The following is a 15,902-nucleotide window of genomic DNA, read 5'->3' on the forward strand; positions in this document are numbered from 1 at the left end:
GGTTATGTTTCCTAAGTTAACCTAAGTTTAGTTAACTTAAGTTTCCTTCTGCTTAGCCGGTCAGCGTACAGCGTGAGCTGAGCCCAGGCTGTCAGTGAGGACATTGTCAGCAGTACTGCTATTTTGAGGCCCACTTTGGCCCTAACAAGAACCAAGGATTCCGGCCTAGAGTGGTCATCCTTGTTGTGGCTGCAGCTGCTGCCTGGGGAAGAAGTTCTGGATTCATTTCCCAGCTGAACCTTCGATCTAATCCTTTCACAGTTCTCACCAACACTCAAGCTGTCCCTGCTCTTCCCAGCTTTTCCTCTTGCACACTTCCTCCCTAGCAGGTGCTGCAGCCACACCCAACTGATTAACTCAAACAGCCCGCAACAGATCAAAGCCCTCATGCCAACTCTCAGGCTGTCTGGGCCTCTCCACTACCTGTTGTTCCCCTCAAGCTAACAGGCTGTCTGGGCCTCACCACGACCTGTTCCCATACAACTGATGAGGCTCTTCCTGCCACTTGATGCAACCTCACTGTGAGGCCTTCCCAGCTACCCCTAAGGTCATGCCCTCCTTCCCTTCCTTGGAGGAGAACACCATTTACCCCCGACCCCGGGATTTGCGCTGCTTAGGGGGTGCTGCCCATGTCTCCTACCAGATTTAATGCCCTAGCATAGGTCCCCAAACTTAAACACTGAAATCTAAATGTCAGGAGACTAGTGTTTACATCAAAATAATGAGGTCAGTTCCTAAATGCCTCTGTGAAGACAAGTTGTGTGCCTGATGTGGGGCCACTGTCGGGGCCCCCGAGCTCCCTCAGGAGCAGGAGGCAGGAGGCCTGCTTGGTGGCAGAAAGGAGCAGGACTGACTGAAGTCCTGAAGAGAGACCAGCTCAACTCCACATGGTTATGTAATGTCATTAAAGAGATGGCCACATGATGTCACTGATGTCCAGGCTCCCATCCTGCCCTGCGACGTGCCGTTTGCTTTCTTACCTTTACCTCTGTCCTCCCTCAGATCCAGCGCCATCTCCGTTGTGAAGATTCTCAGGGTCCTGAGGGTCTTGAGGCCCCTCAGAGCAATCAACAGAGCAAAAGGACTTAAGGTATTGACCCCTCTCTTGAGTGAGGCTAGCGCGGGTTGGGGATGCCTGCAGTTACTAACTGTTCTAGTCTGGAGATGATGAGCTGAGGCCTTTCCACCAAAAAAGCTGCCCCGGCCTAGTGCTGTCATTGTGAAAACAAAATCTGGCTCGGCAGGTAGGAGCACTTGCTGCACAAGCACTAGGACCTGAGTTCAGATCCCCAGATCTATTAAAAAGCCACGCATGCTCTCACACTCTTGTAACCCCAGCGCTGCGTGAGCAGTGGCTGAGAGAGCAAGGGGCTTCCTGGTGGCTGGCGTAGCTCTGAGTTCCATGAAAGACCCCGTCTCAAGAATGTAAAGTGGATGCTGATACAGCAGGACATGCACTGTCCTTTTCGACTGTCTTCCATGAACAGGCATGCACATGGGGACATGGATCCACATACCTCCACACAGCAAAATTACTTTCATTTTACTAATGGGCGATATTGGTCATTGCAATTGCAATAGTTGTTACTCCTTTACCAATAGCATCTCTCCATGTTTGTTTTAAGTTGTACATCATTCTCCTATGGGTTATACAGCAGGCTAAAGGGTTGACGCCTCCGTGAGGTCTTTCGGGGATAGGCGTCTTGTGTACATATGTGCAGGTGGTGTTTCTTTCAGTTAAACCAACTTCTTTCGAGGAAACCCAAGAAAAGGCACATAAAAAGTGTGCTTGGACCAGGGATTGGCTCAGTGGGTTAAGGCACCAAGCCTGATGACCGAGTTCAGCTCCTGGAACTGAACAAGGAGAGAACCAGCTCATACCTGTTGTCCTCCACATACACACATGCATGTACATACATATAATAACTAAATGTAATAAAAATTTAATAAAAATAAAAGCACACATTGTATTGACAATACTCATCAGTGGGCAGCCAGCAAAACCAGGCATACGGTTGGAACAGTTAGATTCTCATATCAGGAGGCACCCAAGCGTAGAAGCTGCCTGGCGTTGACTTATGACTAAAACTCCTGTTTAAGGAGGGGTAGCAGCCTTCCATACTCTCTCTGTTCTCTCTCCCCAGCACGTTGTCCAGTGTGTCTTTGTGGCCATCAGAACCATCGGCAACATCATGATTGTCACCACCTTGCTCCAGTTCATGTTTGCATGCATTGGGGTCCAGTTGTTCAAGGTATGGGGAACCCTTCACCTGGGGCTGGGATTGGTTTCTATAAGAAGAGCCCTCCATTGACTCTCCGTCTGCTTTTTGTATTTAGGGGAAATTCTACCGCTGCACAGACGAGGCCAAAAGTAACCCAGAAGAATGCAGGTGGGTATCCCTAGGGCAGGCTGGGGAAGCTGGAGGAAGAAATAGAGTCACTCACATTAGCACTTCAGGGGTTTGGGTCCAGGAACGAGAGGCCTGCCTACTTTGCTCATGCCTGCCAGGATGGTGATCTTTTACTTTGTTTCTGTTCCCAAGTCCTGGCGCAATTTAAGTGACGTGAAATTACAGTGTAGTCACGTTTGAGAGCCAGCACCTCTCTTAAGGTTTAAAACATTTTTATCCACCCCAAAAAATGAGTGGATGGCTCTAGCTGTTCAGTATAGATCTTATAAACTGGGGAAAGAAATCCTGAAATAGCAGTGACCAGGGGTCACCAGTATCTTCCCTGCTATCCGAGTGGACTTTGGATGGTGTTCTCCCAAGCCAGACTTGCAGCTCGGTTCCCAGTGTTCAGGAGTGGGCTACCCTGTTCTACAAGGCTTGGAAGATGTCTTTGCACCTGTTCCTGTTGCCCACATTTTGGACATATTTCTGTTCACAATGGCCAGCAATGGAGAAATAGCAAGAAATGTTCACACCTTATACTCTAAGATGTTCAGTAAATACAGAATATTCTCAGTCCATTCGAACACTGCCCAGAGCTTAAGACTCCAGAAAATCTGGGTCCCGTATGCATTGGTTCGGGTTTCCTTGAACAACTGATGTGACCATGGGGCATCAGATATAATCTTCCTATGACAACACGTGGCTCCAGAGATGCTGTTGGCCTGGACCGAGGGACGCAGAGCACCGCCCCCTCACCGAGCTGATCAGCTCAGCCATGGTGTCCTGTTGTGGGCCCCTCCCCCAGCTGCCTGTCCCTGTGAAGTAACAGCAGTAGGCTTTACCTTGTGGCTTCCTCCCACAAGCACAGTTCTGTAAGAAGTGGTGTGTGACATTGATTACAGAATTCTTTTGGAAAGAAGATTGAGGATATCAATGGTATGAGAGGGATGAGATTTGTTGAAACTAAAATGTGTATAAGCGTATACATTGGCTTGCTTCTCAATACTTTGTGGCCAAAGTATTGGTTCATGTACAGTATTTCTAGACTCTCTTATGTGAGAAGCATTGACTGTTGGGTCATGTCTGACTGCTAACAGGGGCACCCTGGGTCTCCAGCCACTCCTACCCTAGAGAGTGCACTTTCCCCTAGTTGTTACCGGCGAGTTACCTGAAGTATAGAGCAGACTAAACGTGGAGGAGCAAAGGAGAAACTCCATCTGGGCTGTGCTCTGGTGTGTGGCCTGGCTGAGGCTGCATACGATTGTTCTGACCCGATGCTGTCATATGTGAAGCTGAGGCCACTCCAACTCCTTTCTTCTCTAGGGGGCTTTTCATTCTTTATAAGGATGGGGATGTCGACAGTCCCGTGGTCCGTGAGAGGATCTGGCAGAACAGTGATTTCAATTTTGATAATGTCCTTTCGGCCATGATGGCTCTCTTCACTGTCTCGACTTTCGAGGGCTGGCCTGCGTAAGTACAAAGAATATCCAGTCTCCACATGAGGCCCCTGCTGGCTCCTTGGGGACTCTGGGCTGTCATCTTTCCAAAAGAGGGGGTTCTACTTTTGCTCTTCGCTGCTAGCAAGCTTACCCGTGACTAGCTTTGGGCAACCATTGCATCATTTCTTGCTCATCGTGGCTCCTCCATCTGAACAGGCAGGCGTTAAACATCTGCATCTTACTTCTGGCTTCAGTCGCGAAGGCCTGGGGCAGCATCTCTGGGTGTGGTTAAGGAAGTCCTGAGAGGCATTTGCTGTATAAACTGCTGTTGGCAAGTGCCCTTCTGGTGTTCTTAGAGAGTATTTGACAGCATCCAAACTGTCATTCTCTCACTCACTGTGATACATCATGAACACTAAGGTGTGCCAGGCATGGAGCGTGCCACACCATGCCGTTTCTTTCATGAGGGTGCTTAAAACACCCATTCTGAAATTATGCCTTGATATCAACTCCATGCAACATGCTGCATTGGGCAACGTGGAGGAAATCACATGACCATGGCATTGTTCCTCCCTCAGAGCCTAGAGTTAATAGAAATGTCACATAATCATACCTAGTATGGAATAGGGTCCAGATGAATGGCTGGGGTCTGGACTAGTTAGTATACCAGAACATAAAGAAGGAAGACAATAAAAGGCAAAGGGGGGTCTCTGGCACTCTGTTGGCTCCCTTCAGATGTGCCATGCACACAGGAGCTTCAGGAGGGGAGTGCCCAGGCTGGTCCCTGCTGGTTGCCAGGACTCTCGGGTGACTGTGACTGACATTCTCAGAAGCTTCAGCTTCAGTGGACAGCTGAGTAGCACTCGCTTACTTGCTGATCTAGGAGAAAAGGTGTGGAGTCAGAGCCAGGCACTGCGGTGATGCCAGGTTTGGGACACTGTGCCCTAGTGAACTATTGGGGCAGCTGATGGGATATGATCTAGCCTGGGGCTTGGAGCTACAAGTGCCTGAGCCCAGCTGGGGACTCTGTGCCTGAGGACTGTGACTGTGGCACTTGGCTGCTTCTTGGCCATTGATAGGAAGGGGATGGCAGTAACATCTGCCCTTCTAGAAAGAAGCAGAGGTAAAAAGAGAGGGCGTGGAAGTGCACATGGGGCGGGGTCGAGAAGGACTGACTGCATTAGAGTAGGTTGGTTGAAGTTGGGGAGGTTTATGGTAATGTCTATCTTAAGAGTTCCGTCTGATACTTGAATGCCCCTTAACTTGAGAAATCCTTTTTGGGTACTGGGTGTCTGTCAGTGCACACGTAATTATCAGTGCCTTCCATATGGCAGTGTAATGTTCTTTTTCTCTTATCTGTTAATAGAAGGCTGCATTGTTGACTGTAAAATCTGTTTGATTTTCCAGTTCTCCAGAGAGTCTCTGAACGATGATATCTGGGTAACCCCTCACCTAGATACTAGCTATCTGGGCCCAAGGCTTAAGATGCCCCCATGACCAGGCTGTGTTCAGAGGCTTTGGTGTCCCATCCCCTACGACCGTGCAGAGGAATTCTGGGAGCCTCTTGTGGGGCAGTGGGCTGGGCCGCTTGGACTGGAGTTGGCAGGTTCTCACCCAGTTTTCCTATTCTCCAGGTTGCTGTATAAAGCAATTGATTCAAACGGAGAGAATGTTGGTCCCGTCTACAACTACCGGGTGGAGATCTCCATCTTCTTCATCATCTACATCATCATTGTTGCCTTCTTCATGATGAACATCTTCGTGGGCTTTGTCATCGTCACCTTCCAGGAGCAGGGAGAGAAGGAGTATAAGAACTGTGAGCTCGACAAAAACCAGGTTAAAGTCACACGCTGTTCGTGTTTCTGCCCCTCAAGCAAGAGCAGAACACCTCCTCGTTCAGTGGCTTTTGCTACACAGAGGAGAGGGTTCGTCCCAGCTCGGGTCCCGTTCAGACCACACCCGCAGTCATGTTGAGTCTCGGCAGAGTTAGTCACCAGACACAGAAGAGACTGTGACTGGGGAAACCAATCCCCAAGCCTGTGGTGGGGAGGCAGAGAGCACTGAAGCCACAGCCCACGGCCGTGACTGACCAGTGATGGTATAGTATTGCCACTCTTGCATGGCACTGTGACCCAGAGCCAGAAGCCACTCAGACTCACACAGTCCCCACAGAGAGGCTCTTTGGTATCTGCTGGCTGGGACTTCACCTTTGTGCTGCTGTGGGCTGATTCTTCTCACCTGTGTTCCCAGGGCACAGCTGTAGAGCAAGGAGCAGTGGCCTCTGCCCACCCAATGCGCTGGCATCCTCTTCCTCCAATAGGGAGCCAGAATGTTCCCAGAGGTCTTCTGGGGACCACAGTTGTCTTCGGTCAAAATATGCTGTCGTTCAGGAGGAAGTGTGAGGACCGTGGCTTTGCTGGAGTTGTCGTCTCCTCCCTGTCTTGGCTGCTGTGGTAGAAGTAGGAGCCTTGACTCTGGCTGTGTGGTAAAGCAAGGAACCCAGGAGCCTGCGCTCTGGCCCTGCTCTGCCTGCACCCGCTCAGTGACATTAGGCTCATCTCTGCTCCTGGGATCTTGGCCCCTTCTCCCTATTTAGAGATTATTTATGAAGCCGTGAAGGAGTTACCCCACACATGTTCTTTTGAACCATTAGCATATGAGTTTGCAAGTCTGTTCCGAGGGTTTTCCTCTGTCTTCTGTCTTTTATGGTGACTTGGTGAGCAAGAATGATCTGGCAGTGCAGGCTTCCTGCAGGGGTGGCCATGGTATATGAGGTATCCCTGCCGAGGTGGCAGCTGTAACCACGTGTAGGGGCATGCTGTCTTGTTTTGTGGAAGAACTTTGCTGTGTCACAATGTCCTTTGTAACCCCTACCAGTGATAAACTGGGATAATTTGGCTCATTTCTTTGCTTACCTATGGAAGATGGGTGAAGACGAGGCTAGGTAAGCCATGCAGAGCGGAGGTTACATGTGTGTGCAACCTAAAGTCCCATATAGGCTTCACTCTGGTATCCCTAGTTAGAGTAATACTAATTCCAAACAGAGAACTTGTCTGAAGCCTGTTGTGTCTGGAATGAAGCTGAAGGTGAGGGGTAGGGCAGTGGAGGAAGGGGTGGAGGGAAGGTTGGAGGCAGGAGCAAGCCGGGAGGTCAACTGGAGGATCCCTCTCAGCTTGCTCCAAAAAGTAACTAGTGTCTGTCCCAGAGCAAGTAAAAGACCAGTGGGTGTTTAGAGCCAACCTTAGATTACTCTAACCATTCTCTGGAGATGCTGAGGTGAGCATGGTAAGTTCCCACCCCATTAAGACTAGACAGGCATCTTCTATGGATCTGGTAGAGGATCTGGAGAGCATCCCGCCTCAGGAAGTAAACTCAGCCTCTGGGCTTCTGGAAGATTCCATGCCTGTCATTAGCTGACTTCCTCTTGTGGGGGACAACACAGGAAGACTTTGTATCACCACCTGCTGGCCAGGAAAGACCCTGACAAGGCTTGGTCCAAGCCCCCCACCCCGACCTCTAGTCAGAGACGCTGCAGAGCTCAGGAGAAGCTGTGTCTGCAAATCTGAGCCAGCACAGTGGCTGCTCCACCTGCTTCCGAAGTTACCACAAGGCAAAGTCTAGATCCTCCCAGAGACTTGCTGTTGTTTGTGGTCATTTCCTTGAGGGCCAGGGTGAGCTCTTTAGGCTGATGACCACTGTATGCTCCTTCCCTGGAAGCTCTGAAACCCCCATGTTTGTCCTTTTCTACCTTTGCAGCGTCAGTGTGTTGAATATGCCTTGAAAGCGCGCCCTTTAAGGAGATACATCCCCAAAAATCCCTACCAGTACAAGTTCTGGTATGTGGTGAACTCCTCGCCCTTCGAATACATGATGTTCGTCCTCATAATGCTCAACACGCTCTGCCTGGCCATGCAGGTAAAAATGGAGGCCACTGCGGGGATCAAGTCTCAGTGTGCCACGCAGCCGTGTACCCCAGATCCCAAAAATAGCATGCACCACCTCCCTTGAGAAGGGGCTTGACTCTAGTGTGGTCAGAGTTTCATTCTTCCTGTTCTTGTGGTAGACTCATGAGGTCACTTTTATGTTTGGGTCTGTCTGGGTGACGGAGTTGTGGGTAGTGCTTCCGTGGAGCCTGTGTGTGGTGATCAGTGTGGATCTTGAGACCCAAGAGTGACTGAGTACCAAAGCCCTGATGCCACAGCTTCTGTCCTGGTTTCTGTCCTTACCAGCTGGTGGCACTGAGAATCTTACCCCAGGCCATGGCATGAGTGATGTTGGGAAGTCTTCTACGCCCACCTCAGGCCAAAAGATTCTGCTGAATTAGTCAAGTCTGGTGCCTTGAAATTAGTGTTAGGTTTTTTAAATTGAATTTCACATATATGAGTTTTTTGCTGCCATGTATGTATGTGCACCATGTATGATCCTGGTGCCCACAGAAGTCAGAAGAGGGGGTTGAATCCCCTGAAACTGGAGCTTTGGATGATTGTGAGCATCATGTGGGTGCTGGGAACTGAGCCCAGGCCCTCTGTAAGAACAAGTGCCTTTAACCTTTGAGCCACTCTCCAGCCCCTTCGCCGCATGTCTGACACTTTGGTCTGCACCTGTCACAGCGGCTTTCAGTGTAGAAAGGAAAACCCAAGCTACATTTCTGTCTTGGGGGGCTCTCAATATGATAGTGCAAGATTTTGTAGGTTTTTTTTTTTAATATTGACCTGAATTGCAGTAATTTCTTGCTGACCCTGACCAAGTCAGATTGCAGAACAGTGAATCTTCAACAGTTACTGTCTGATAGATAGGACAGTAGGTCAGGGAGCAAGAACCAAGCTCTACAACCAGATTCTGCCCAGGCTTAAAGAACTTAAGCAAACCAAACTCTTGGTTCTTTGCAGAAGACAGGTCTATAGTCACACACATTTTCACCCACGTTCTTAGAGTTAAAAATGATAAGATCTGTATGTTGATCTAGGGGAAGGTGTAAAGCCTGGGTAATACCACTTTTAATAAGACATAAACCTAAATAGTATATGGTTTATCACTAATCCAATTCTACCTTTATCCGTAGACATTTAGGTGGTATCTGCAGTGTGTTAGTCAAGGACCTGAGCGTCATTCCCAACAGAGAAAGGGTGACTCCCCCTTACCTTGAACTGAAAGAATGGGCATGTTATTGCCTCCATCGTTCAGTCATCCTCAACGTGCTGTGGACACCCACCCTGTGTTTTGTGGACATTCACCATGTGCCCTTGCAGTACAGGGTTGAATTGCCCGGAGAAGATGCTATACTGGAGGGTGGGAAGTGCCCCCAGGGTGCAGATGGCAGGGGACCTCCTTGGCAAGGACGTGAGGTCCTGAAATGCTGACAGCTCTGCCTTCATCCGCAGCACTACGAGCAGTCCAAGATGTTCAACGATGCCATGGACATTCTGAACATGGTCTTCACGGGGGTGTTCACTGTTGAGATGGTTCTGAAAGTCATCGCGTTTAAGCCCAAGGTAAATTGCTGAATCCGCTTTGCAGAGGTTGTTGTTGAATTACCCCAGAGAAGGACCTGCTTCCTTTTAGCCTTGTGCTGCCGAATTACGCTCAACTGCTCTGGTAACTAAGTGGGTTACCACCTGAGAACATTAAAATCTGATCAGGACATCTGTGTACACATGGGAAAATAAATGTGCAGAAACAAAACCTTTTGAAAACAATTCTGAGAAAAAGAGAGGAGAGAACTGGGAATTTGTAGGCGGATTATCACTGAAAACCCTGGTTTTTCTGTTTTTGACTAGCATGTCGTGCTGGCTCAGGAGAATGTAGCCCATTATCTGAGCCCTGGGGGAGTGTCCGATAGTCATCAGAAAGACTCTGACCCTGATTTCACTCCGAGATTGCTAGCACGAAGGCAGTTTTTATTTGTTGCTGGCCTCCAGCTTCCTTTTTACCTCCTATGGAAAGCTCTGCTACCTCTCATTGCTACAGCATCTCTGTTTGTTGGAGTTAGAAAAGGCCTCTTGTTTATGAGAAATGAGCGTGAACTGTGTTACACCACACTGAAGGAGTGACTCCATTGTGCCTCCTTTCGGGGGGGGGGTCAGTTCAGTCCCACAAAGCCCAGAGGCTGTGGCATCACAAGCCATGTAGCTCAGTATCAAAGGTCACAATTGTGAAACACCTGAAATCCATCCTCAGCCCATCACAAGTTCCTTCACTGCCCCACACCCCTCTCTCCTCCTCTGTTCTATCAGGAGACTCATAGTCCAGTTGTTGGAGACTATTGTGGACAGTAAGCGTTTATTACATTCAGCGTTTTAAGGGTGCCTGGCATGTAGCCCCATGCTGGAGACTGCTCATGCCCCCACTACACCATTGCCACCATCCCCAAGCAACAATGTTCCTTCCCTCTAAAGCCTTAGACTGAAGAGCTGAGCTGAGCTGCCATAGGGGGCGGGGTTCTCCTTCCTAACATAGACCCTGACTCTCAGAAGAGAGATTGACAAAGCCTGGTGCCTAGGTGTTCGTACTCCGTCTAGAGGCATCCGATAACTACGGTATAGCTTCAAAAAGGGTTGGGTTTGTGTACTCTACAGTTATACGGAATTTGAATTCTAGCCTGTTCCTTTCTTCAATTTGAAGTAATTCTTAGGTAATCTTTAATCGGATCTTTGTGGACCAAAAAGAAAGGACATTTGTAAGTGATTAATTGGGGTGATTGCAGTGGGGCCAAATTTGGCACCTTACGCATGGCGCGATGTTACGTACTGTGACTTGTCCATACCTACCTACATAAACATTCCCTCCTTTTCCAAGTTCATCAGAACCTCCTCGGGGACTTTGGTTTGCTTCTCTTTTGCCTATACTTCTTTGAACAATATTTGTCTGAACTGATGGGAAAGGTTGCAGAGTCAGAACGTGGGAAGTTCTTGAGAAATGTGCATGGAACGATCCCATGGGACATTTCCCAGCAACTCTGTACCATGTCTTCCTGTGCCCGGTGATTGAGCTCTACAGTTGGAGAACACACACACCCCACAGCATGTGAGCGTGTGAGAGTGTGTGTTTACTTGTGTGCATACATGTGTGGCCTATGTGTATTTGGGAGTGTGCATCTGAGCACATCCCCTCTAAGGCTAGTGCATCAGTGGCTTGTAGAACATTGCTTGGCCCAGTGAGTCTCCAAGCCTGGGAGGAGTGTGTCGTATCATGTGGACAGATAGGAAACACTCTTATGCTACAGAAGCTAATTTGCAGCCAGTGCTTGTAGATCAGAGCATTTAAATGGGCGAGTTCTACCAGAAGGTGCACTGCTTTGTAGTTTTGCTCAGCAAGACATTTTTCATGGCCCCAGATGACCTCAAGTTATGATCCAGAGAACCTTGTCGACAGCTGCAGCATCCTTGCTCTTGAAGAGCAGTGTTGCTGTGATGGTTTCTATTACTTTGTGCCAGACAATGGAAGGAGAATGGATCCACCAAGACACAGGGCTCTCCCTGAAGTCCAACCTGGCCTTTAAAACCCATCCTTTTCACTGGTGCTCACGAGGCAAGCCCAGTTCTCTTACCAAGCAACTGGTGAGGGTCCCTCTATCCTAGCTGGTCAGGTCAGCAGCTACCTCCACACACTTGGTACCGCCACACCCAGGGTAGGCTTTCCCCCTTCAGTTAACTCTGTTAAGAAAACTACTCACAGGCTTGCCAGCATAGCCAATCCAGATAATTTCTCATTGAGATTCCCTTCTCAGGCCAGTCTAGGTTATGTCCAACTGACAATTAAAGCTAACTAGTGATGTACAGAGCAAGTTCCAGGACAGCCAGGGCTACGCAAGGAAAGCCTGTCTTGAGAAAAACAAAAAACAAACAAAAACTAACCAACTAGCACAATAACTTAAATGCCAGAGTCAGAACTATTTCTGACTAATAAAAGCTATTACATGTGGCTGTCTAACTTGTTCTTTGCAGGTGGTAGAGCTGAAGAAAGGATGGAAGGGAGGGAGGGAAGGAGGGAGGGAAGGAAGGAGGGAGAAAAGATTTTGATTGCTGGCTTCCCCTGAGAAGTCCTGGCTTCAGAGATCAGTTATAGAGGAGTGTGTCACTCCTTCAGCTGGGAGAGTAGGTGGGGATGGGCCCTGTGTGAGGAACCATGGTGTCTCCAGTGTAGGAAGGGTGGAGGAGCTGAGTCATGCTGCCAAGGCAGTGATTGCATGAACTAGGAGGCTGCTAAACAGGGAAGCAGTGTGTGGGAGGAAAGGGAGGACTGGCATTTCTGCCTCCCCTGGACTATTGGAGCCACCTGGCCAGAGCCTGGGTGCCCAGTCACTCACACCGTGTTGTAGGTGAGGGATGTCAGCCTTCAGTCTGCAACGTAGGGATTTGGGCACGGCACCATTTTGAAACTGTGGAAGATTCTCTTAGTCTGTCAGATTTATAAAAGGTTCCCTGAGTGCTGGCCCTTATATTGCTGATTCAGAGGGATTTTATCCACCACAGTGTACCAGAAAAGGCTCCATGAAGAATATCTTATACCCAGACTGGACTGGCCCAGAGTGGGAACACTGACCATTGTGGAAACAATAGGGCTGCTGCACACGTGAGGTAGAGCCGACAGCTGCCAGCAGATCCGTCGGGCAAGATGAGAACAGTAGAGCATGTGATCCAGGGCCAGTCAGGAAGTGAGGGAAGGGGGCTCAGTCTTTGGTGCTCTGTGAGTGCTTGTCGTCTGAGTGTTGGGTTGAGGAATACATTCCACCCCGCAGGCCATTCAGTGAGGAAAAGGGAAGGGCCTGCCCATCACCAGAGTCTGCAGTGATGTTGCCAGGTGAAGAACTTGCAACAATATAAATAATTTAAGAGGATTCTGATGCTGGAGGCCCCATGTGACCAGGCTGCTGTCAGGGGACTACCTTGAGAAGGAAACAGGCTGTCTTGTGTCCTGGCGCCAGCTCCTTATCCTGCCTCTAGCCACACATCACAAGTCCATCCTCACAGGGAACTGTCTTCTCCCTGTTTGGCCAGCTGAGAATCCTGCGTTCGTGAGGAGCAAGCTAAGGAAGTGTGAGCTGTACTTTGAAGCAAATAGGCCTGTTGAATTTCCTGCAGGACAATTCCATTTGTCGGTTCCTTGAGCTTCTGAGAGAACTGTTTGAGCACCAGCCAGTAAGGGGCAAGTGCAAGAGACACCATGGCTATAAATGAGAGACCAAGAGTCAATCAGAAGTGATTAAAGTTGAGTCTGGGGTGTCTTTGTCAAGAGTAACAAAGGGAAACAGTGAATGACTTCCTGTTGATGGATGGTGGTGCTGTTATAGGAAATAGAAAGCCACCCACTCCAGTTGTTAGGAGGCAGCATGTCCCCCTTTTCCACAGTGCCACAGAAGGCCGAGCCTCTGTAGAACCTTGCCTTTGATCACAGGCTTCTAGACCTTGACACTTCAAAATACCTCCTGTTCTGGTTTTCTTAATTCATCTGTAAATGTACCCACTGTACACATACTGAACCCCTCTTTGTAGAATTCATACCTGAATTTTTATCCTTAAAACAAATTCCCCCTTTTCAAGATAGAAGGTGGCTTATAGACAAATCTTGACAGTATAGCCCAGTAACTAGAAGCTTCCAGCTCTATTCAGAATGTTATCTTTGCTGGACTGGTGAGGATGGGGATGGGGAGAGGCTGGCCACCTAGTGACTTTAAGTGGGAAAATAAAGGAAGGGCACTTGGAGACTCTTGGAGGTGTGGAGGAGCCTCACTCTTCCCTCAGCTCTTGCGGGCTTAGGGTGAATACTCTGGGTAGCAGGGCTGGGTTACCCTCTATCTGCCCAGGGCCATACACCTGTAGTATTTGTGTGTGTGTGTGTGTGTGTGTGTGTGTGTGTGTATGTATGTGTGCATGTGTGTGCACGTCTGTGCCCATTCTCACTCATGCCCTCTCTCACACATGCAGGAGCACAACCACCCCTCTGTACCCCTTTCCACCAGTAGACAGTATTGTTTTCTCCCCTTTGGCTTTCCTGACCCCTTCCCTGGTTGCTATGGGTGCTGAGGGGACTCGGATGTGTCCCCTCATGTGATCCGTGTGATGTTCCCTTCATTAAGTGCTCATAAACATCTGCCCCTGCCTGCTCTGTCCAGGGGTATTTTAGTGACGCCTGGAACACGTTTGACTCCCTCATCGTAATCGGCAGCATTATAGACGTGGCCCTCAGCGAAGCCGACGTAAGTATGCACCTGTGTGGCCTGCGTCCTCTCTCTTCTGTCTGCACATTCTGCTCCCTGCCCTGATGTGGCATCACCTGGACAAGTCACAGACCCCAGTCATACTTGATCGGAAACTAGACATTTCCTCACAGAGACTGTGGGAAAGAACCTTCTAGAGTAGAGCCTTAGCCCAAGGCCTCTGCAGACAAAAGCCACCTTTGCAGGGCTGACTCTGGCACCATTGACCCCAGGCACTAGTAGGCAAGGTAAGATAGGGTGTCTCCGGTTGTTCCATCTGCTCTGTCAAAATCCATCCGAAGTGACGTATCGATGATGTGTTTGTCTTGGGGCAATTTTTCAAGTAGTCAAGTGGCATATTGTTAACGCTGTCCTTTTCTTCTTTTTTCCTGTTGTGCTTCCTGTCCTCTGTGGCTTCTGAATGCTTGCCTAACAGCACTATTTCACTGATGCATGGAACACTTTTGATGCCTTAATTGTTGTTGGTAGCGTCGTTGATATTGCTATAACTGAAGTGAATGTAAGTAGCAGACTTTGTGTCCTTAACGTGATTGTTTTCATTAATTCTGGCATAGAAGAGACTAGAAGGCCCGCCCGTGAATCCCCATGCCCATAAAAATTGCAGGCACTAATTCATTTTGAACGATGAAAGTCAATTTGTAGTCTCCCATCCCTTGCCCTGTCTCCATCCGTTCCCCTAAAGAAATGGAGATAAAAGCACAGGATTGCCACTTTGGAGGTAAAATGGTTACTTTTAAAAGATCGTCCTCAAGTCTCATGGGCGCCATCACTCTCTAGATAGGTAGCCTTAACAGATCTCCTGACTGCTTTGCATCCCAATGTCTGCAGCTACAGGATGGAGTAGGTAGTGCGTGCTGCCTTGTGCCCACATGGTTCTGTGATGGCACAAGAGACCCCTCTAGCCACACCTGGCTTTGAGGTAGTTGCTGCCACTCTCCTCCTAGCCTTGGGTCTGTTCTGAGTCTAGCTGGTGCCCCTTAGTCCTCAAAGAGTGTTGCCAGTGTGTGTCAAGAGAGTGCCGCTGCCCTCTTTGTTACACGCAGTTTCTTCTTGACAAGGGAGCACATACATACTGGGTGGAGCAACCCCCCAGCACGGGCAGGCAGCAAAGGGCCCTATAGAGGACGCATGTCAGTGTGCATGTCCTGCAAGGCAGTGAGCGGAGCTTGGGCAAGTACCATTGTGTGGTGTCGACTTTTGCTCTGTGTTGCCAGTCCAATGCTGCCTGCTGCCACCCCAGTGCTCAGCTCTTCCTGGCTGATGTATGCAGGGCTGAGGATTGTCAGGTCCATCCTGGTACCCAGACTGCCTGTACCAAATGGAACAATGGTATTCTTGGATGCCCACTGGTGCAGCAAGGCTGACTTTAGTCAGTGTGGATGGTTGGACAGCCACCACCCTATCAGTTCCTGCCCTACTTCAGTCTTCAGTTCCTCAATTATAGGTCCAGCAGAGTGGGTATATCTACTGGGAATAAAATTGTGTAAATATTTATGAAAATACTTCTTAAATAATGGGTTATGAAGATGCACTGTTATTCATGCAGTATTCCTGTATACTGTGTAAAATAGACTGTAAGACATTACCATGGCCACCAGAGTATGATGTAAGCCCCCTCACACCAAAATCCATACCATGCCACGCCAAGATACTACTAAGATGGCATTTTGCCAGGCCTGGCCTGAGTACACGTACCCCAAACTCCTTAAGCCTAGACTATTTTACAAGACATATTCTGTAGGCAGCTATAAAATTTCCATGCATGATATGTAAATGTCAGTTGGGTGTAAAAGAATCAGTTGTTGCTGAAAGGACAGCAGGACCCTGCCTTGATTGCCGTGTGGCGTGACATCT

General features: G+C 49.0%; 1 protein-coding gene across 15 annotated transcripts in view; it reads left to right on the plus strand.

Annotated features, from left to right (window-relative positions):
- Positions 1–15,902, plus strand: part of Cacna1d (calcium voltage-gated channel subunit alpha1 D) — a 424,715-nt gene that overhangs the window by 363,124 nt on the left and 45,689 nt on the right. For 13 of the 15 annotated variants that reach the window (XM_050158046.1, XM_050158045.1, XM_050158050.1 and 10 more), the window contains 8 exons: positions 1,003–1,090; positions 2,145–2,252; positions 2,338–2,390; positions 3,717–3,863; positions 5,467–5,668; positions 7,589–7,747; positions 9,214–9,324; positions 13,944–14,027. In XM_050158046.1, the coding sequence (XP_050014003.1) occupies positions 1,003–1,090; positions 2,145–2,252; positions 2,338–2,390; positions 3,717–3,863; positions 5,467–5,668; positions 7,589–7,747; positions 9,214–9,324; positions 13,944–14,027 (952 nt within the window). The remainder of the gene's footprint in view (positions 1–1,002; positions 1,091–2,144; positions 2,253–2,337; positions 2,391–3,716; positions 3,864–5,466; positions 5,669–7,588; positions 7,748–9,213; positions 9,325–13,943; positions 14,028–15,902) is intronic. The other 2 variants (XM_050158057.1, XM_050158054.1) reach the window with 2 other exon arrangements.

Source organism: Alexandromys fortis, unplaced genomic scaffold (genome assembly GCF_014885135.2).
Source record: "Alexandromys fortis isolate MF-2015 unplaced genomic scaffold, M_Fortis_MF-2015_v1.1 scaffold_106, whole genome shotgun sequence".
In the NCBI taxonomy this organism is placed as follows: domain Eukaryota; kingdom Metazoa; phylum Chordata; class Mammalia; order Rodentia; family Cricetidae; genus Alexandromys; species Alexandromys fortis.